This window comes from Chaetodon auriga, chromosome 16 (assembly GCF_051107435.1).
Source record: "Chaetodon auriga isolate fChaAug3 chromosome 16, fChaAug3.hap1, whole genome shotgun sequence".
Taxonomy (NCBI): domain Eukaryota; kingdom Metazoa; phylum Chordata; class Actinopteri; order Chaetodontiformes; family Chaetodontidae; genus Chaetodon; species Chaetodon auriga.
The window spans coordinates 3701902-3724089 of NC_135089.1; the positions used below are offsets into that span (position 1 = coordinate 3701902).

General features: G+C 45.1%; 1 protein-coding gene across 3 annotated transcripts; it reads right to left on the reverse strand.

The window, feature by feature from the left end:
- Positions 1-1409: 1409 nt before the first annotated feature.
- Positions 1410-21571, reverse strand: setd1a (SET domain containing 1A, histone lysine methyltransferase). 3 transcript variants are annotated; one of them, XM_076752290.1, is made up of 21 exons: positions 21556-21571; positions 20371-20515; positions 20190-20288; positions 19818-20088; positions 19306-19436; positions 18923-19167; positions 16590-18318; positions 15158-16153; positions 14323-14490; positions 13992-14076; positions 13757-13899; positions 13520-13559; positions 13236-13428; positions 13047-13090; positions 11625-12919; positions 10228-10576; positions 9865-10046; positions 4775-4885; positions 4183-4302; positions 3746-3883; positions 1410-3613 (listed from the first exon to the last, which is right to left on the reverse strand). In XM_076752290.1, the coding sequence occupies exons 2-21, from the start codon at positions 20506-20508 to the stop codon at positions 3440-3442; spliced, it is 6651 nt and encodes a 2216-aa protein (XP_076608405.1). In that variant the 5' UTR covers positions 20509-20515; positions 21556-21571; the 3' UTR covers positions 1410-3439. The 3 variants fall into 3 exon arrangements, with proteins under 3 accessions (XP_076608405.1, XP_076608406.1, XP_076608403.1); XM_076752291.1 differs by lacking the exon at positions 21556-21571 and adding an exon at positions 21459-21542; XM_076752288.1 differs by lacking the exon at positions 21556-21571 and adding an exon at positions 21276-21540.
- Between the last annotated feature and the right edge of the window lie 617 nt (positions 21572-22188).

Sequence of the window (22188 nt, forward strand, 5' to 3'; positions counted from 1 at the left end):
GACAAGCTTAGCCCTGGTTTAGCCTCTCTTCACTGATTACATGTACGTTTTAGAATTCAAAGATTGATTACTGATTACTTTTAAAGCTCCTCATCAAAAAAAAAAAAAAAAACAATCTCCAGCATGTCTTGTCTGTTTCATTATCGCCATTGTTCTTATCTTTACTGTTGGTGTTTTATCCTCTTTTATTTTGTATTAAGTCTGATTTTACTTGCCTCAGTCCTGTTTCAACCAGTAAAGCACAGTTAGGTGCTGCATAAAGTTCGTTGTTATTATTATTATTTCAAACAAGACTGAGAGTCTACAGCCATGCTCACAATGACGATGCTAGCATGTTTAGCAGATATAATATTTATCATCTTGTGGTGTGTAAGTACAGCTGAGGCTGACGGGAATGTGGTTAGTTTTGCAGATATTTGGTCATAAAATAAAGCAAAAGAGGAAGAGACATTTTGACCTGATGATGCTCGATGAAAGGTGAAAGGATCAAAGTTTTAAAAGCTCATCCTCTGGGGAACATGAATGGTAATACAGGATTTCATGGCAAACCCACAAACCCATGGATTAGCATCCATCAAGTGGCGTCCATGAGGCGGTTTATCAGATTTCGGACACTTTAACTTCCCCATTTCTACAGTTCAATCTACATTCAATCAAAACACACTTCTTCAGGTTGGAGTTCATGGAACAACATCACACCATTTACAGTCAAGACTGCTTCATGTAGATTAGTGTGATGGTTCCTGATCTACGTATTTGGGAACAACTGTTGTCTCCCCCGCAACAATTAAGCAACCACACATTGAAGTGCGGAGCTCAAGCCCCATGGTTTGTAACGTGGCAACCAACAAGCAACATCCTGCCATTTCCAGCTTCAGCCAGCCTTCTTGTGACTCAGAAGAACATCACAAATTCCATTTTCCCCACAAACACGTGAATTGCTATTTCATGAGCTCAGTTCAGCTGTGGTGATGAGGCTAACCTTTGAATCAGCTGATTTTAACAGAGGGACACAGAGTTAAGGCCTGGCTGATGTTTGCTGACCAGATGTGCACATTTGTCACCTCAGGTCACCATCTGCACCGTAAGCTTTAGCAGCGCTCTTCTTCCGGTCGGCGTCATCCACTGACTTATGAAATCTAGTCTTTGCAGGACAGATTTCAGCACTTCCTCTCTTGTGTTTCTGAACAGGAAATGCCGAAGTTGCAGGTGCATTATAGGAGCTGATTTCAACTGTGTCAAGGAGGAAATATGACTGTCGTTTCCACTACGCAAGCAACTTCCTGCTCAAATCCATTTTATCGGTTAGTTATTCATATGTACCCTCTACACGGCACGTAAAACCTTCCAATCGGCTCTCAGGACAGACACGGACAGCTGACGAAGAGTTATTGACAAACAACATGAGGTTTTCTTTTATTTAAAAAATATTTTAATGCACCATTAATAAAGGGTCCAACGCATTAATACAAGAGAAATATTGCAAATAATATTAAAATAATCATCAAATTAAAAGGAAAAACAATAAAAAATAAATGAATGGAAGGTATGTACATGTTTCCTCCTCATGGAGAGAGGAAAAGGAACGACATATTTACAGCTTGAAATCAGTGTGTTTCTACGAGAAACAAACACCTCTACAATATTTACATGTACTTCGTTGACTTTTTTTTTCCTTTCATCTTTTTATCCTGTATTAGAGGGTTGGTTTGTACTGAAAGGCTTTCATTGCAACAAAAAATATCTTACACATTTTCCTGTTTGGGAGGGAACAAAATAAAGAGTCTTCTGCTAGTTAGAAGCTGAAAATGAGAGTCAAACTTTGGACGGCCACAGCCATATGAAAAACAGACACAACACGAGGGCCATGGACGTCCCGCGATCTGCGGCGGATCACAAACCTGCCAGGCTTATCTATATATACCTTCCACCCATCTACACTGCAAACAGGCCGTGAGGAGGACACTTGTTTGCCTTAGGCTGATGAGTTTGTCTGGGAAGAATGTTCTGTGAAGGGTGAACGACCCCAAACACAAAATACACACTAATGCATCTGGAAAGGCCCACAAAAGAGCAGAAAAAAAAAAAAGAGAAACTTTACGCAACTAAACCTTTGAAGAGACTTGATCTAATCAAATAAATGTGCCTTTTAAAAACATCTGGAGCACACAGACTGACAAAGTTAAACACTAAACACATCATTTTCACTAGGACCTGCAGGAGTCTGGTGGTGATCTGCTTTAACGGCTGAAGAACGAAGAACTTTCAGTTTGCCAACTGCTGAAGAAGGAATCTGATATTTGACGACAGAAACAAAATACAAGAATACCATGGAAGGAACAACTGAACACAGACAGAGAGAGAGATCCTACCAAACTAATGAGTTCTCCTCACAAGACGTTTTGTTGACAGCTTTAAATTGGGAGGAAAAAAAAACAAAACAAAAAAAGCCAATTCTCTGTTGTGCTGACCCTGCAGACGAAACCTCAGCATCCATGTAAAAATCAAACACACTTTCAGATACAACTTAACAGACACGTTTCTACGGTGGGTTAAAAGCAATAGTTCAAAGGACTTCACTCTCGTCCAACGAAGGGCAAACCAGGAGAGCAACGCACGGCGGAGATGGGATATGACGGTTTTATAGGGCGGTGGGTGAGTACACTGAAGCTGATTTCACTGTAAGATGCTCACAGCTACTGCAACTAAATACAATTAATAACAGCAATAGTAATATCAATATATAATACTATGAAATGAAAAAAAAAAAAAGCTCCAAAAGAATCTTCACACTTGGAAATCTTGCATAACTGAAGACCAAATTGATTAAAGTTTGTCATTTTAAAAGTGCGCCCGTCACGAGCGCTTTTAAAACCCTGAATTCGTCTGATATTCCTGTGCGTCTATGTGCGGATCTGTGTGGGCGGGCGTGGGGAGGGATTTGACACTGGAACAGAGATCCAGGCTGTGGATTATGTGAGCTGACGCAGACATAAAATACCAGTTTTTTCTTTTTTTTTTTTTTAAGTTTTCATTGCCTTCCTTCAAACGGACATCGGCGTGGAAACAGAAAGACCTTTCATGCCTGGCTGCTAGGAACACCTTGGTTAGGACAAATCACCAAATCAAGTCCAACAATACTGTCAAAGAACAAATAGTGAAACAGAGCCCCCCCTTTGTTGTTTCATCATGTCAGGTAAAACAAAGCCCTCACACACTGGCTCGTGAAACTGCCAAGAGAATGAGAAATGTGCATGAAAAGTGCAAGTGTGTGCGTCTGCTTCCTGTGAATTGTGAGGATGGCTGTGAGGCCATCCGGACGAGTGGCAGGGGGTCCGGAGGGTGGCTTTGTTTTCGAGGTACACTCTGAGAAGGGTGAGCAAGGGGGGTGGTCTGGGACTGGCTGGCCGTTGGCTCGTGAGGAAGAGAAGCTTGTCACCTAGTTCAATGTCCCGCGGCAGTTCTCTGTTCCACACAGGCAGGGGATCTTGTTCTCCTCCAGGGGGAATTTGTAGTCGTACGTGATCTCCTCATTGACAGCGATGGCCTGCTTCGAGTAGATCACTATCTTCTTCTGGGACTCTATGGTGATAACCTTGGCGTAGCAGTTTGGCTGAAGGAACAAAGCAATGACAGACTGATGAGCAGCAGCCCCAGCAATACATTCCAACACGAGTCGTAAAAGCCTCTCAGCCTAAAACATATGAGATATAAGTAAGTGTTGACTGATGATGTTCACACTCACAGTGCAGCAGTGGTTGATGAATCGCGCCAGGTTGCCACACTTGGTGGCGTCTATAATTGTGTCGTGGTCCACTCTGAACAAGTAGCTGCTCCCGATGCCCTGCTGCGCGTACCGCTTCTCTCGATTGTCAGCCACCATCTGGACACACAAACATCTGCTCAGTGATCCAACGCTACACCCAAAAGGTGCACGAGTAGCATTTCATCCACTGTCATATTGACAGTGGTTTACATTATAATGCACCAATGATGGAATCTTAGTGGAAGGCTTGCAGACATATTGTGCATATTTGACTAAATTTGTACTTGTGACTGTATAATGACCCCATGAAACAGTTAATGTTAGGAAAACACACTGGCTGGACGGGAGGTCTGGAACATTTCACTTGAGAATCATTACTGATTTAACACTGACGCAGACTGGAGGCAACACAGTACCTGTCTGATGTTTTGACCCACATACTCAATGACCATCTCATCAGCAGCAATGGGCTCCATGGCGAACAGGCCCCACTCGTGGATCCTGCTGCGTCCAAAACGGAGCTTCTTTTTGCGGAACTACGTGAGGACAGAAAAGACTCGAGGTGAAAACGTATAAAGCATGCAGGCCCTCAGATGAATATGGACTCTGAGTCTTCATAAAACTCCAGCTTGGAGCAAAGCACGTGTTCGTGGAACATGTAAGCACAAAATGTGGATTTAAGCGCCCAGGTGCCCACGCAGTTCCTAAGAAGATCCTGACTCATCAAGATGGATTTTCCTGACATGTTTAGCTTTGCTTAGCACAAAGACTAGAAGGAGGGGAAACAGGCTGATTAAATTTCCTGTGGATGAACCCCTATTTTATCACGACAGCTCGGACGTTAGGTCAGCAAAGACCGAAGGTTAAATCAGTCACTGCTACTTTAGCAACAGTGGACCTCAGCTATTACTTATTTCAGAAACACACACGTAATAATGTGCTGAAAACTGTACAGTGAGCATGTAACTGAGAAGGCACATTAGATAGCGTGTCTATAAGTGGCGGTACCTTAAGCTGGTTGAGTTTGAGCAGGTCAGAATCCATGACAGCCGTGGTGCCAATGACGGTGAGGAGACGGCGCTGCTCTGATCGTCTCTCTGACAGCAGCCGGTTAGCTCCCTGGCAGGAAACAGACAGCAAAGAGCTTTACAAAGGGGCACAATCTCATGTTATCATACGGCCTTGAGCTGACAGAGACTGAACCAGAGAAACACTTTGACCTTAGTGTGGTTGAGGTTCATTGAAAAGCATTCGCTGAAAGGTCAGATAACACTGTGAGTGAATGGTAAGAAGAGGGACGGGGGCAAGTTTCTCTTCCATTTCCACAACGTGTGACAAGTGAATGTAGGCACAAACAGCTCATCCCTGCTTACAGCCCATCATGAAGCATTACTGAACCAACAAAAGCAGGATATGAATTCTGGAGACTACTTATACATGACATCCGCAAGTATTAGAACAAAAAAAAACTTTCATTAAAAGTACACAAAGCACAGACAACAACTCAAATCAAGACGTAAAAAGGATAAAAGGCACAAACTGAAGGTAACACTGTTCAACGGCAAAACTGTGGGATAAATGTCGACCTGCTATTCCTGCCTTACTTCATGTCACCTTCTCAAGATAATAAGGGCTCCTATTGTTATTTTACATTTACATTTTTCAATGACAATGATGCTGCTCATGACAAAAAAAATAATTAAACATGAAGCAAAACCAGATAATTTAAAAAAAACACATTACACACTGATGCTTTTGTGTGTGCATGTTGAGCTGAATAGCTGGGATTTATGCTGGCTGAACTTTACGTAGGCCAGGTGTTCAAATAGTAAGTTTGCTGACAGATGAGAAGGAGAACACAGTTCATAACTGTTAAGCTAAACAGCAACATAATTAAAAAAAACACTGAGTGCTTCCCATCATCATCTCATCTGCACCCTGTCAGAAGAACACCTCCGGCCTGTGCTTTGGAAACGTTTCTGCTGTGTACACCTACACAGAAAGAGCACCGGGAAGGCTTCATAATAATAATGATAAGAAGAAGAAGAATTTTATTTGTATAGCACTTTTCATACATAAGAAAATGTAGCACAAAGTGCTTTACAGTCAAAGATGAATAAAATAAAGACCCCCCCACCTCTACCCTGCCCACACACACCCACACATAAGCATTCGAGCAGCTGAGTTTTGAAGTAATTGTAGTTGGAAAATACTCTTTTTAGGGAGACCAGAAAGAAGAGCACTGCAGTAATCGAGCCTGTAGGTAATAAAAGCATGAATAAGTGTCTCTGCTTTGGCTTGAGAGAGAAACTGGCGTACTTTGGCAATGTTTTTAAATAATATGATTGTTTTTAAATGCTAAAATGAGTTTCTTGTGACATCCTTTATATGAGCCTCAAAATTCAGTTCTGTGTCAAATGTTACGCCAAGATTTGTGACTTGTTGACATGGGCTAAAAGAGACAGCTTGTAGTTTGCTAGCCAGTTTCTCTCTCTGGTCTCCTGTACCAATAACTAAAACCTGAGTTTTGTCCTGGTTGAGCTGTAGAAAGTTCTCTGCCATCCAAGATTTAATGTCTGAAATACAGTTAAAAAGGACGTCGAGTGGTCCTGTGTCATCAGGAGACACGGCGATGTAAAGCCGTGTGTCATCTGCATGGCTGTGAAAGTTGATGCCGTGCCTCCTGATGACATTTCCAAGTGGTAGCATGTATAGGTTAAAAAGGGTTGGACCTAAAATTGACCCCTGGGGAACACCACAGTTCATTTGATAAAAACTAGAAGCGTGTTCACCCATGCTGACAGAGAACTTCCTGTCAGTGAGATATGATTTAAACCAGTTAAAAACAGTACCAGAGAGCAAACGCTGCACTCAAATCTAAAAGCACCAAGACAGACAGCATTTTTGTGTCCATGCTTGACCTAATGTCATTGACAATTTTCACTAGTGCTGTGATATTATCTAAAACCAGATTGATATATTTCAGCAGTGTTTGTCAAGGTCATAAAATCATTTAACTGGTTAAAAACAAGTTTTTCTAGGATCTTACTTAAAAATGGCAAGTTGGAAACTGGTTGATAGTTCTCTGGTATTGATGCGTCCAAACTGTTCTTCTTCAAGAGAGGTTTAACTATGGCTGTCTTAAAAACAGTGGGGGAAAACGCCAGTCTGTGAATGATTAATGATAGTCAGCAGATCGTAACGTCTTTATAAAATGATGTTGGAATGGGGTCTAAAAGGCAGGTTGCTGAACTTAACTGGGAGATAACTTTCTCAAGCATGTCAGCATCCACCGGGACAAATCTCTCCAGTGTTTCCTCATTTAAAAGCGCAGATTGTGAAAAATTAAAATGCGTAGACTGACTGTAAAAGATTAGATCTAACAGTATCTATTTTGCTTCTGAAGTGGACTGCAAGATCTTCACATGAAAGGTTTAGTTCAGGAGGTTGGTTAAAAACAGGATTAATTAAATGGTCAATGGTTGAAAAAAGAACTTTTTGTGATTGTTACTGATTCATTTTGAAAAATGTTCTTTTCTTGAATTTTTAACCGCTTTGTTGTAGATGGTCAACTGTTCCTGAAAAATCACTGACAGGCTGGTCAGTAGGTGTGGGTTTGCAGCGAGGAGAGGTGGACGACGTGTGTGCGTGCTGGATGCTGTATGTCAAATTAGGGGACAACAGACGGCTGCCGGATCTGCTCAGGTGCAGTCCGTCCCCCCCGAAAAGGTGCCTCCTCTCCCAGAAGGCATCAAAGTTGTCTATGAAGCCCACATTGTGGGATCTACAGGCAGTGGAAAGCCAAGTGTTCAGGCTGAGCAGCCTGCTGAAGCTGCCGATTCCTCGGCCACAGGTGGGGGTGGGGCCAGAGATAAAGACACCTGAGTGAAACTGTTTGAGTGTATTGGAAAGGCAAATGAAGTCCCGCTTTTGAAATTCGGACTGCTGTTTGGACTCTGGACCACGGCATCTCCGCCGGTGTGGAACTGACCGGTTGCTTGGGCTTGGCAACCTGGAGAAGCCAAAGAGGCAAAGAGGCTGACTGACGTGGAATGTATTAAAAAAAGAAAAACGCCACGGCTTATGAAAAATCTGAATCGTGTGTGTTTTCTTTTTCTTCTGCTTTTCTCCACAGTGACAAAAACACGCAGCACAAAGCCAGAATGGAAAACACATTACTGGGAAATCAAAGCTAAAATAACTAAATACTGAAAATAGGAAATATGATGAAAATGACTAAAATTGGAAAGGCTGGAACGATTAAAAAAACTGAGTGAGAGAAAGACGGCAGGTCAGTTCAACTCCACTTTGTTTCCCGTTTACAGAACCAGGGCTGTGTACAAAACCTGGATTTTCTTTTTCACAGCGCGCACAGAGCAGACAGCCAGCAGACAGTGAGGACATATTCACTGTATTCAGCAAACATCACGCCACCTTCAACACTGTCAGGAACAAACAGAGTTTTGAATCTGGTGGATCAGAGGCACAAAATGTTTTTCCCTCCAGAGGCTTCTCAGGATGTGAGGGATCTGCAGTCATTTCTTTGCTTGTTTTAAGGTGTGCTGTTTGTAAATGAAATCCAGTGGCGGGAAGGAAGCCTTGGGGACAACGCACTGCGGCTGTCACACAGTTTACGTCCAAATGCTGCCAACCTAAATGTTAGAGGATTAGTTTTATCTGTGGTGGAGACTGATGAAAACCACGGTTTGTTTGGGTGCTCGAGCTCTCCGGTGAATAAAAACCCACCACGTTTCTTAAATAGTGTTTAGAGCATTCAAACATCTGCCAGTCATCCGTCTCGCTGAATGGCTTCAACTTCAACACACAAGTGTTGCACATCAGTGTATTTTATGTTCGCTTGTAAAATGTGAGCTGACAGGGCATGTTACGTTTCATCTTCCAATAAAAATGACTTTTATTTATCTATTTATAGAACTAACCCAATTGACTGTATAAAATCTAACAAAAATGATTTTCAGATGTGAAAAGGCCCTTAATCTGAGGCTATGATTAACATTCGAAACGAACGTAAGACAGCAGCAGCCTTTCAAAACAATTGAACTAAAAAAAAAAAAAAACCTGAATCCTTCTTAGTATACTACTGCTTTACTGCATCTGTAAAGCACTTCAGACACAGTTTAAAGGGTCACTTTCTGGCCACCACGGCAGAGACAGCCTGAATTAAAGTTCCATTTCAGAAAGCTGCCATGTGTCATTCTGGAAAACTTAGAACTAACAATAAATGGACTTGATGACACAAATGGTAAAGTAATGACGTTTTGTGCTGATCAGCTGTTTGGAAAAGGCAGATCACTGTTGCACACATCCATCACCATCCATCTCTACTTTTTGGAAACCTCTCTCTTATCATCCCTACCCCCAAAACTGCCAGTTAATCCAAATGACTGTGGGCCAATTGTACTCACAGTACATCCCTGCCAGTTAAATTCCTTTGGGATATTATCAAGTATCATATTAACCATCTACAATAACCATCTTGAGCAATGACTGAACCCCCTGAAGTTTGTTTATGGAGCCAGCAGAGCTGGACACCATCCGTCTTTCCACAACATGGACTTCTGGGACCACATTTGGATTTTTTTTTTTTTTAAATAAACTTTGCCTCAACTTTGCAAACAATTACACCCACTTCACTTCCACAGCAACCGTCAAACATTAAAAAAAAAACACTGGAAACCTCCAATATTCAAATGGTTGATAATTTTGTGCTTGTCTTGGCTGCACACTGTCATCACAGGTTCACAGCTGCATTTTTAGCATGACTTCTCAACATTAATGCTCACCAGTACCAAGACTAATGGTGAACATTAACTCACCAAAGTCCCCTCTAAGAAATGGACAGAACAAACCTTTGTATCTAAAACTATTCTTGCTTCATCTTAAAAGTCTTTACTGTAGCTTCAGTATTTCGACTAAGCTTGGTCTCAACAGGCTTTTTGAACATTAACTGAAAAGCTCATTAACACAGATTCAAGTCTATCACTGTTTAACACTTTCAGACAGACACATAACGTTGGCAAAGACAGAAATAATACAAAAATCACAGATCCAGAGAACGAAATTGGGAGTATGCCTACCGAGCTGTCGACATTCTCCACCTCCCGTATGACCTGCTCGGGCAGGTCCAGGTCCAGATAGACGTCCTTCTCCTTGCGGCTGATGGCGTAGTAGCCCTCACTCCTGGCACAACCGGTTACGTGCTCACGAAGCTGCCCACCTGCGTTCTTCTTCTTACGCCGAGGGTTCGGCAAGTTGGTTAGTGCAGCTCAAAGGTTAAGGTCAAAGGCAGGAAACCACAGCGTGATAATGAAGACTTTATCAATTCAAAACTCACATTCCGTAGGCTGCTTATTAATTGACTAATTGACATTGGTACCTGGGGTTAATTTGCATGGCAATCAGACATATTTACTGTAGAAGGTAGTCTTTGATAAGGATATTAGTGTGGCTGACCCAGTGAGTATCATTGAGCCAGTCAGAGCTGTGGTCGTCCTGCAGCAGCTTCTCATACGTCTTCTTCAGCAACATCAAGTCTTCGCCGTCCAGACCGGAGTTCCAGATGTCATACAGGATGGTCATCTGCTCAAACTCGCTGCGGTTTTCAAACTTCATGGCTGATGGCTCGGGTGCTGGGACAGGCTTTGGCCAGCGCTGGGATGATGTCACCCCCGCCTCCTGCAGAAAGAGGCGCTCACTCTTCCTCACCTCTTCAACCATCTCGTCCTCTGTGTCTGAGCTCGACAGCTCCCCGGACTCAAGCTCCTCCACGTCCACGTCTTCCTCAGAGTCCTGCACAGAGGAAGAGGAATTTATTAGCAAACATTTAATGAGGCAGACCATGGTTTGGACCATCACAAGAGAAGAGAAGCCTCAGGATCTGTCTGGCTTAGTTCAGCAGATGACACTGTTCAATCATGTAGTGTCCTGTAGGTTTGGTTTGCAATAATTCATTGAAAAATAATGCTGCACAACAGAAAACACTGTCTTTTTTCAGTTTGAGGCTGTTGGCTCAACTAGTCACAATCAGCCTAGCATGTGTGATGAAAACCTGAACAGGTGGTTCATGCTGGTGGCTGAGCACCTGGGGGCCTGTGGCAACAGGCATAACAGGGTTTTAATATCACTGCTCCAACATGAGGGCACAAGTACATCTGACAGTAATTATATCTGCATATTTTTTTACTTTAATATGTTGCTTAGATGCATTGTTAGAGCGTGTATGACAATTTTAGCTTTATTCTTACAGCAGCAACCCCGGAGTTTTCAGGTTCAACCCTGAGTTTTCAGTTAGCTCGCTAACCACAAACCCTGTTTCGTAGCACAGGGCTCTTGCTGACATTAGCTTGAAGTTTGATAAACTCCGACAGAACACGCTGACAAAACTCAATGTCAGTAGTTCTCTGCTAACTGACTGATCAGGGACTCTGATCAGTGTTACTGTAGGTAGGACCACATGGCCGCATCTCTGCCTGTTCCTCCAAAAACATCCTCGGCACAGAATCCCCTGTTTTGTTGTGTTTTTTACTTTTATATTACTATCTAAATGTACTCTGTAGCATGTTGGTATTCCCACTGATTTAGCCCAGTCACATTATTTCATACAGTTGGGACATTTTTTGCAAACAGGTCATTTTGCCCGGGGAAAACACCTGATGGCATTACCAACAAACATCAAAGGTTTACGTGCCACAATTACAGAAACCAAAAGCTGGCCTTACAGATGAGTCACATCTCTTTTGTGTCACTGTCTGTTGTGACAGTTTGTTACCTATGACACACCGTTTATGGTTAAGACATCCACAAACATTTACAGGAACAAACCAGAAGTCCCACGCACCTCTAGCTTCCGCTTCCTCTGTTTCTTTCCCGGCTGCTCCTTCTGTTTCTTTGTGTGATGAACCTCAAGGTTTTCTTTGTCTTTTCTCCTCCTCTTCTTGCTCTTTTCCTTTTCAAGTTCAAAACCTTTGCCCACCGGGATCTTCTTTGACGATGGAGGTAGAGCTGAAGACTGGCCCACATCCTCAGACTCACAAAGCACTCCCATTGTAGACAAGTATTCTCCTGTATCTCCCCTGGGTGGTAGCGCCTCTCCAATGACCTCCTCTGGCGCTTCAAGCACCCCAGAAATAGTGTTGAGGTCTGCTGGGAGCAAGACAGAAGAGTCTTGTTTGGAGGAAGTCCTTTTGGTACCAGGCGGTGCTGGGAGAACAGGGGGTTTGCAGTAGTTGTGCTCCATAAGGACAATTACACCCTCTGGGCTAATAACCAGGGCCAGTGACTGTGGGGAGAAAAGATCTTCTTCCATCTTCTGCTCTTCTGCCTCATCAGATGTCTCCGTCTCCTCTGAGTCCCCTGCGTCAGGGTCCATTTTCAGGGCTACGTCAGCCAGCACAGACAGGTCTGTGGTTGAAGCCGAAGCCAGCTGCAGGAGGCTCGATGCCCCCAGCTGCTCTCTAAGTCTCAACCTCTGCTCACTTTCTTCCTCATCGTCTTCCTCTCTGAGGGAGTGACAGGAAGAGGTGGACAAGCTGGTCGTCCGAGGCCTACCCCTGGACCGTTTGTTGACAGGAGGTGGAGGAGGGGCCTCCTCGAAGGCCATCCTGCACATAGAGGCGTGGTCCAGTGGCAGGTTCTGCACAGTGCGGCACACCATAACAGGAGGGACGGGAGATTTCGGGGAGTCTTTGCCTGCACCCCGCTTTCCGGGGGATTTGATGGGGATGGTCTGAGGAGAGACAGGTGGTCCCTTTTTGGACTCATCAGAATCTTGGGTTCGTCCAGAAGGGGGCACGATGAGGGCATTGCCTTCACCTGGTTTGGAGGCGAAGGGGAGCAGTTGGATGCCCTGAGTGGGACGAGCTGAGGGGGTTGGGGCAGCGGTGACAGAGGAGTCTGCAGGCCTGCCAGGGGAGAGGAGGAGAGAGTCACCCACCAACTGGGAGGGAGATGGAGATAGCGGTGCAGTCAGCAGCTGCGGTTTGCCGTCGCTTTCCCCCGTGGAGAACGACACAGTCTTCCTGCGTTTCTTGAGAGGCGGCACAAGGACAACAGGAGACGAAGGACGTGGATACGGGGGCGATGGAGGTCGCTTTGTAGGTGCGGTCGTATCTGCCTTGCTGTCCTTGGCTTCACCTGAGAGAAAATGACAGTTTTGAAAGACTGATCAAAACTAAAGACAATGCACTAAATATAACTTTTCCACTTGTTGCACTATTTTAAGGCTGTTTCATGTTGAAGCTGATGAAGACTTCTGACTGACCTGTTTTGACCTCTGCCTTGGCAACAGCAGCTGCATTATGTTCCCTGAGAAAAACACAAGAAAAAGTATGAGCCAGCAATAACGACATGACGAAAAGTACATTCGATCAAATAATATTGATCAAATATGTTGCTGAGGACAAGTCTCCTGCAGCAACACTCAAAAATAACTGAACACAGAATTTCGTACCTGTGATCCTCTTTCTCTGTTGTGCTGTCCATGGTTGACTCATCCATGCTGTCTAGCCCTTCGCTCTCGGCCCGCTCTCCTTCCTCTTCATCCTCATCTTCAGAGGAAGATGAGGATGAAGATGCTGAAGAGGAAGAGCCCTCAGAGGACGAGGAGAGGCTCTCGTCATCACTATCAGCACTAAGGGCATCATCTAAAAAGAAAAACAAAAGGTATCATTGCTGCTTTACATGGAAGCAAAGAGAAATACAGACATGCTAATGAGACGACAGGTCGTGATTTACCGTCAGACTCCTTTTCACTTTCCTCTTCTTCCTCATCCTCCTATGAATAAAAACAGGTTGCAGTTACAACACTTAAAGGTCACAGTGAAATGCTGCCACCTAGCAATCAGTAAGAGTGAGAGCACGATTTTTAACCAAACTTAACACAAAGCATTTTCAGAGGACTCATTTCTTTACCCAATTTGTGTTCTTGAATTTCTGTTATATTTTGTTCAAACAGCACAAACAAACACACACCTTTTCAGTGGAGGAGCCGTCGGATGTCTCCTCTCCCTCGCTGCCAAGCTCCCAAGGCTTCCGGCTTCTTGGCTTCTTTTTCCTCCTCTTGTTGTCCCTTTCTGCGCCGTGCCTGTCTGCCTCTGGTATTCTGCCCTCAGCAGCTGGAAACAGGACAACAGTTTGAGTGACACGCATGATTTTTGATGATTTATCCAACCTTCTCTCTAAAATTTACAACATCAGCTCAGCAAACCTTCGTCATCCTCATCCGGTGGCGTCGAGGGTCGTGGCCTTTTCATGTCTCCCTCATCAAACTCTTGAGGTCCTTTCCTCTTTACCTGAGCAAACAGGACATCAAATATCTTACAGTCTGCCTCGCTTTTATAACCTTATATCGCAAAATCTGACACAATACCAAACACCACTGCAATTTTCTCTACTTTTTTGTATTTGACAAAAATCTGTGTTTATATATGATTAATGATACTGCAGTCTTGTGGAATCAGGGGTGTCTGTTTTTTCAAAGTGCAAGTTGTTGAACATGGAGACACACACCAAGATCTGATGCAGTGTGGAGCTTTTACCTTGAAGGAAGGCAGTCGGAGTGCTCCTCGGACAGCAAATCCTTCCATGCCACCACTCTTTGCCCAATCCACAAGAGACATGAGGGGCTCCCGAGGACGGCTGACCTTTTCTTCTTTCTTCTCATCGTCCCTTAAGGCAGACACCCCCCTCACCATTGTCTGGAAAGGCTAGAGGAGGAAAACATTTGCAGTTCATGACTATTTTTATTGATTCCACCTTTCCATTTCACAGTGTGACAATGATGACTGATGCTCTGTAGCATCCCCTCAAGGTGCTGCTGCAGAGTACACACAAAAGATCTATAAAGGGGTTCTTAAGTTCCTAATGCAATAAATGTCATGGACAAACTGCATGAATCTGCACTCTTCTGCACTGAATGTACACTGTGTGGATATTGTAATAGTGTGTTGTGTGTGATGAGATGAGATGAGATTCACTGTATTGATGTATTGTGATGTTTTTATTGTATCTGGTGAGACGAAAGCTGATATTCAATCCTCGGCTGGATGATAAAGTTGGATTTTATTCTATATTCTGCTCTATGTGCTCAGCAGCATCAATTGAAAATGAGAAAGACAAATTCAAAGTGACAGCAAAAGGTAAAACAAGTGACAACTTTGGAAAGCGAAACATCCCTTGGGATGATCCGGTAAGGCTTGTTTTTTTTTTTTTTAATGAAAATGGAGAAAGCTAAATTTGAAGCGACAATGCACATACCAGTAGATAAGTAAGATGTTGATGGTGGTTCTTCACCATTTTTTGAAGAGATTTAAATAAGAGTTCAATGAAACAACACCCCAAAACATACAAGCTGTTGTGATGAGTCCTCCTTACCTTGGCCTTGGTCTCTTTCCTCTCCCACCACTCGTCAAAAGTGGCAAAGGCAACGTTCTCCACCATTTTGCGGTTCAGGTCCCTCTGCATGATGTTTTTCATTTCCTGGATCAAAGTGGCCAGGACCATCTGCACCGTGGCTTCATGCGGATTCTCAGCCAGCATGGGCATCTCCTCCCCTGGAGCCCTGTACTCGTCTCCATCCGCGGGCAGCATGGTGCCGTAGCCAGGTGGGGGCATGTAAGAGGGGTAGTGTGGTGGTAAGACGTGAGGCGGCCAGCCAGTATGAGGAGGCGGGATGCCATGGTGTGGAGGGGGTGGTATTTGAGTGCTGTGGGGGTCAGGGTAGGGGTAGGGCATGTGTGGGGGCATGTAGCGGTGGTCCTGGTCGTAATGAGAGCCTGCCCCGCTCCCCTCTTGGTCCATGTAGGGGTGGTGTGTGTGGGGTGGTGGCATAGAGTGGAGATGGTAGGAGGTGTAGTCTGCAGTGGCTGCCTCACCGGGGCCTGGGGTGCCGTTGGATGATGACATACGCAGCTGGTGTAGGCGACTTAGCATGTGGGTCTGCATTTGGAAGGACATGGGTGCTCCACCACTGTACTGGTTCATCAGCTCCATGGAGGTGGCATAGTCATACATGTGGTGGGGCATGGGGGGAGGATACTCAGGATGCAGCTCCATGTGGGCCAGGGGAGGGATTCCCGGGGGAGGTGGGGGCTGGAGGGAATAACCAGGGGGAGGGGGAGGAGGCAAATGAGGAGGGTAGGAAGGTATGGGAGGGTGCATGGAGGTGCCAAAGTGCTGTGCAGAGTCAGAGATGGGTGGGGGTGAGGATGAAGGGTCCGTTGTTTGTGACGGCATGGGAGCCTGGGACGAAGAGGGTGAGGACCCTGAGGTGGCTGAGGGCTGGTGGGTGGTCACTGTTGTTATGGTAGTCTCCTCCTCCTCCTCCTCATCTGAGATCTCCATGTCTTCCCCGGAGGAATGAGGGGAGGACTGAAAGGAAACAGAGAGTTTACTGTTTTAAGTTGGGAAGCCCCCTGAGTGTTCGAGCAACAACCAGAAAATCAGACTGTCAAGATAACTCAACCACAGAATCAGGGAGTGTACTGTTGGAAAATAGCATATTAACATGAACCACAAAAATAAATAACAGTAAAATCATTACTCAGAAAAAAACCTGAACATAAACATTGTGCTTAGTTTGTTAATTAGGACGTTAACGTTATTGTTCTTTCCTTTCTTTTTCTCCTTTTTGCACCTAGAAGTTCTCTGTTTGCAGACTTGTATGTGAGTATATTTTGTTTGTGTGTGCATTTGTAATAATCAAACAGCAATGAGCTGCCGACCCAGTGTTGCATGCATGGAACAAAATGCAGTTGAGACCCAACAGTCTGAACCCTGACGTCTTATTTCGTGCTGCTGATCTTACCTGACTCTGTCCATTGTAAGGTGGTGTGTGTGCTCCTGTCCTGCTCCGTGTGTCAGCAGATCCAGCCTGTGAAGATTCCTCCTGCAAAGCTGCAGTCCCAGTGAGGCCAACCTGGGGCTGGGGTTCCTCCGGGGGGAGGATGTGGGAAGAGTAGGTGGAGGAGGATGGTGTGGCTGCAGTAAGTACAGTCGGACTCTTCCTCCCCTCTCCCCCCTTTCCCCGTTTCCTTGCTCTGTGGCCATCTCTTTCCCCTTTTCTTCTGTGGTCCTTCTCCCCATTGTCCCCCACCTGATTGCCACCTGTGTGCTCCCCTGTCACATCACCTGACCCACCTCTTCGCTCTCCTCCATCCCCACGTATGCCCCTCTGCCTGTCCTCTTTCCTGTCTTCCTCATCTTCCTCATCTGAGGCAAGGAAAGAAAATTTAGCCTTTTGTTCCTTTAGGAGCATCTCAATGCGAGAGTCAAGGCTGCTGCTGTGGTAGACAAATGGTAAACTCTCATTGGTGGAGTCTGGCTCTGGGGAGGAAGAGTCACGCTGAGGTGGTGGTGGGGAGCTGGAGGAGGAGGGAAGATGGTGTGGGAGTGAGGTAGAGGAAGGGGAGGTTGAGGAGGAAGCAATGGAGGGGTGGGGCGGAGAAGAAGGCGGGGGCGTCTTTGGCGGTGCAGGTGGGGTGCTGGGACGGCGTTTGGGTTTTGTCCACTGCTCTTCACGGGCCGGACTATCCTGGTTAAAGTCCAGTGTTCCAAGTGTCTCAGCTACAGCCGCTGCAATGACTGAGGCTGGCGGGAGGGGAGGTGGCGGTGGAGGAGGTGGAGGCAGAGCACTGTGGTGACCAGCATGGTAGTCTTTGTCAGCACCCACTGAAGGCAGAGAGCCCCTCTCTGCCAGGCTTGTGCCCCCTAGACGGGTGGAAACGTCCAATCCCTGAGAAGGGGCTGGGGCAGGCTCTTTGGAGGAGGAGTATGCCGAGTAAGATGAAGGGGGAGGAGACATGCTGTTAGAGGAAGAGCGGTAAGAGTTGGAATTGTATCTAGGGTCAGAGCTGTTGGAGTAGTCACTGTCTCTGTCCCTGTCCCTGTCCCTGTCTCTATCCCGGTCTCTGTCTCGATCTCTATCTCGGTCCCTGTCCCGGTCATGGCTGCTCCGTCTACGGCTGCTGCTGCCATGGTGGTTGTGAGAATGGTGGTGGTTGCGGTGTCTCTGGTGGCCGTGGTCACCTGATCGGGAGCCCAGGCTGTCTCGCCGGTACCCCCTTTCGTCCCTGCGATCTGAGTGGTGATGGGAGTGATGGGAATGGTACTTTGAGGAAGAGTTTGTGTCTTGCTGGTGGTGGTAAGATGACCTTCTGGAGCCAATCCCCCCTGCCCCATAGCGGCCCCCTGAGTCTCTGTCACGCTCCCGGTCCCTGTCTGACATTGGGGGCTGATCATATTGGGTGGCAAGAGGTGGCGGAGGCATTGAGGAGTGGTGCACCATGTGCGGCCCAGGCCCTCCAACACTGGGGTAAGGGGGGTAGCACGGCGGCTCGTTGGGACGGTATGATGTGGTTGGGGGGTACATAGGGCGACCTCGATGATACACTGAAGGTTCCTGTGCATCCTCAGAGTAGCGAGACACTTTGTATCCTCCAACAGTAGATGAGACTGCAGAAGAAGAGGAGGAGGAAGGTAGCATGTCCTGGGGAGGGTAGCCGCTGCCCAAAGTGCCGGTATTGTAGCCAGTATGCCTGCAAGACACAAATGAGGTAGATTTGTAATATTATTTTGTGGACTTAAGCATGATTGACATTCACAAACATGCAACTACTGACTCTGAAATCCTACTCGCCCACTGGCTACTTGCCAGTAGAGCAAATGATCAAAAGCACAAGCTCCAAGAGTTACGTATTTGTGTTATTTAAGCACTTTATGTTCATCCAGCAGAGATGCTGTCAGTTGTGCCAACAGAAAGTTCTACACAAAGCATAAAAACGTCTCCATACTTATGTTATAATGTAATAGTGGCAAACACTGGTGCACTGTCCAATCATACAGTCCATTTAACATAACGACTGCAAAGAACCCAGAAGCAATTCCTCTTTCTGAGTGGTATTTTCGTGGTAGTGCAACTGTTATGGGCAGTTATTAATACAACACTGACAAACAACATAAATGACTTGTGCAATGACTTCTTTAGGTGTCATAAGCTATGATTCTGTAATATATTGATAAAGATGTCTCAACTCTGACAGAGTGGCCTGAATCTGCCACCTGAATGATAACGACAGCAGTAAGGAAATGGTAAAAAATTTTGATTTGAAACTCTCTACATACTTAACATCAACAACTAACCTTCCACCAGTGTAGCCCGAATCTTGTGAGAAAGGAGTGCCAGATCTGGAACTGTAAGGTGTTCCTCCTCCACCTCCCTGAGATGAGGCAGAGGAGCCTGCCATGGAAGAGGGGGGCGTGTCCAGACGCTGATCACTGTAACCGGTATCCGCAGAGCAAGGGGTGATGCTCCCTGATGTGAGGGCTTGGACCCCTGCTGCTAAAACCGCAAGCTCACTGGAGAGCCTCCGCCTGATTTCCGATGACTGTGCAGCAAAAAGGTATATATTAGGCAAGCAAATATTTTCCATTCACTCTATAATTGCTCTTAATTTGATTCAGAATGTGTGCATGTAAAGACAAATAATTATAACGCTAATGAAACACTCATGCTTTGACAATACCGTGTCAGGCTGTGGCTGTGATGGGGCCTGAGGCTGGACCCTGTCTGTCAAAGCCTTGCCTCCCAGGGGGACAGTTTGAGGAGTGTAGGACCCGTTAACGATAAGGTCATAATACTTCTGCCTCTGCTGGCCTGGGAGAAAAACAAACGGCACAGAAGAATAAATACATGCTGTGAAATTAGCTTATCACAAAGTAAAAATCTTCAATCATTAGAACAAAAAATTTAGAGGGTTTTGCAGCTTTTGGGGGAGATGATCACTCTATAGGTGCTTTGTAGTTCTATGTGCACTACCCTTTTTCTTATTGGTTTGTGTTCTATTTCAATTTGGGTTAATGGGACTCAGTATTTCAGTGGGCTTTGAGCCCATGAACACAGTTATAAACCAAAACCTCAAACATATCACCTGTTAATACTGGCTTATTTTCCATCACTGCACTTACATCGCTATAAAGATGTCGGTCTGAACCACCACTGTAAAACAGATGCATCAGACTGAATGTGTCAGCTTACCTTTTATATCTAGTTGAGCATGAATGATGTTGCCCATGACAGAAGTATTGTGCAGTTGCTTGACTGTGTCCTTCGCTCCTCTGGTGCTGGTAAACAACACCCTGGCCAAGCCCAAGTGCTTCCTGGTCTTGGGGTGAAACAGAATTTCCATCTCCTCCACCTCACCAAACTTGGCACACATTTCTGCCAAGAAGGGCTCCTTGATGTTGTCATTGAGTCTAGCAAAGGTCACCTCCTTAAGGGGTATGGGACCCACATAGAACTCATCAAGCTGTGAAGAGAAATGACAAAAAAGTCAGGGAAAAGAACTTGTCTTTCCAACAGACGAAGCTGCTGCGTAGTGTGAAATTCATGCCAATCTCCTAGTCTCACCTTAAACTTCGGCACTGGCAGGGACAGTTCTGTATACCTGGACCACAGTCTCCGGGGTCTCGGGTCCCGCAATTCACCCACAGGAGGAAATCCAGAGTCCTGAAAACATTATACAGGTTGTACCACATAATACAATTCTAGGTTCATACACATTAGGGATGGAAATTGGAAATGAACTCACTGGCACGCTGAAATGCACTCCATCATATCTGTAGATTTTCTGTGCGACCCGCCGAATGGTTGGGTCCTGGACGAGTTTGTAGCTCTTCCACTGCAAACTGACAGCTTTTTGTGTTTCTGCCCCTCCGTCTGGATCCATCCTACAACTGGGTTTCAAAGCAAAACCATAATTGCAGACACTGCCGCAGCTACGACTCGTGCACAAAACCTCGTAAGAACCAGAACCACCACCACCAAGAGCGAAGCTTGACCAAATTAGCTGCGGAACAACGTAAGAGCTATGCTGAGCAGAAATGCTGCAGTAATTACAGCCAAAGTATGTTTGGCCGCTGGCAACAACAGAACGATGAGCTGCGTCACATCGGTTAGCCAAGCATGAACTTTTCTGACCATTGTCTGCTAATGGTAATTTTCAAGGTTGAGGGTAAAAGAAATTAAACGGGATAATAACCAGAACGTTTTAAGCCTCGACTAAGATGCTGCCTGCTGTCAAAACAATGACCAGCGTTACGTCACTGACCAGGTAGTTCGGCTAGCAACATGCTAGCTGCACCAACAAAAATGGAGAGAAACTGTGATTTCCAACGTAAAGACAGAGTTCGCGTTAAAATCAGGTTACTTCGGGTTCCGAACTATTCTATAGGAACCACACCATCGGTAGCTCTTGCGTGATATCACGTCAACTGATGTTAAATTACTTGTGCCTTCTCGCTTTAGCTAGTGCAAGTTAACGCTGCCGTTGGCTAATGCTAACTAGCAAGAACATCAAGTTAGGAGTCAAACTCTGATCTTATTGACCCTTCGCTCACATCGATAACATTTTATCAGCGACATTCGTGTTATGCACCTCTCGTTGAGGTTCTACCGACTTGTTTTGCCTCCAGTGCGCCTAAATTCAGACCCTACCTCTTCAAGACCTACTGCCCGCTCATCCGAAAGTAGCAACCCGCCGCTACAGTGTAGGCAGCTACAGCCAGGCCCGGGAGACGAACAAGAAAAACACTGAGTCCTTAACAGAAATGGGACATCTCCGACTTGGCGCCTAAGCAAAACTGACGGGCTAAAATGCTGCCGCTATCATTCCGGTACCTATTCAAGGCAACAACACGCCTCTCCGTGCGGTGAAGCCATTGTTTTCGCTTTAAAATCCCTATATTGTTGAGACAGCCGCCATCGCGTAACCAACCTGAAAGCCTCGCCTGTTCTCCATCAGTGTATGCGAATGCAGCCTGCGGTTTCTGAGCCGCACTTTCTTCAAGACAGATTACTAAAAAAAATAAAAACAGAGCACTACATCGACAAACAACACTGTAAATATAATTCAACTTAAACAATATTTACGGAATAAAACGATGGTATTTTTTTAATGGTCAAAATTTTACAGTTGAAAAATATGTTTGAATCTGCTCATACAAACTCAAACTCAGGAAAGCGATCGTTGCGCCCCCTATAGGAGAGTCGTCACATTTAACTTAAAGCAGACATAATCATACATTGGTTCAGCATTTACATAAATCATTTAAGAGAACGAAACAAGCTGTATTAAAGTGTATCCAAAATTTTATTATTTAAAATTTTGACAAAAAGTATTTTCAGCAAAAGTATGGAAAGTAAAAGTGTTCATTAGGCAGCAAAATGTCTCCTGTAGGTGCTTTATTGCAGGATTGATTATAGGATTACAATTATTGATGCAAAACGCAAAAGCAGTGTTTTAATGTAGTTTTTTGACGTTATGTCATTTTACCCACACGGCATATACATAATTCTTGGTAGTTTAATCTTAATATTTCATAAAATTATCATGGGTTTTGTATATCTG

Bases quoted from the DNA above. Each gene is read 5' to 3' on its own strand.
- setd1a (XM_076752290.1), bottom strand. From the start codon at position 20,508: ATGGATCCAGACGGAGGGGCAGAAACACAAAAAGCTGTCAGTTTGCAG. The intron at 14,077-14,322 runs GTAAAAGCTCCA...CTGTTTGCTCAG, and splicing joins TCCGACTGCCTTCCTTCAAG to GTAAAGAGGAAAGGACCTCA. The intron at 10,577-11,624 runs GTGCGTGGGACT...TCCTCTGTGCAG, and splicing joins AGAGGAAGCGGAAGCTAGAG to GACTCTGAGGAAGACGTGGA.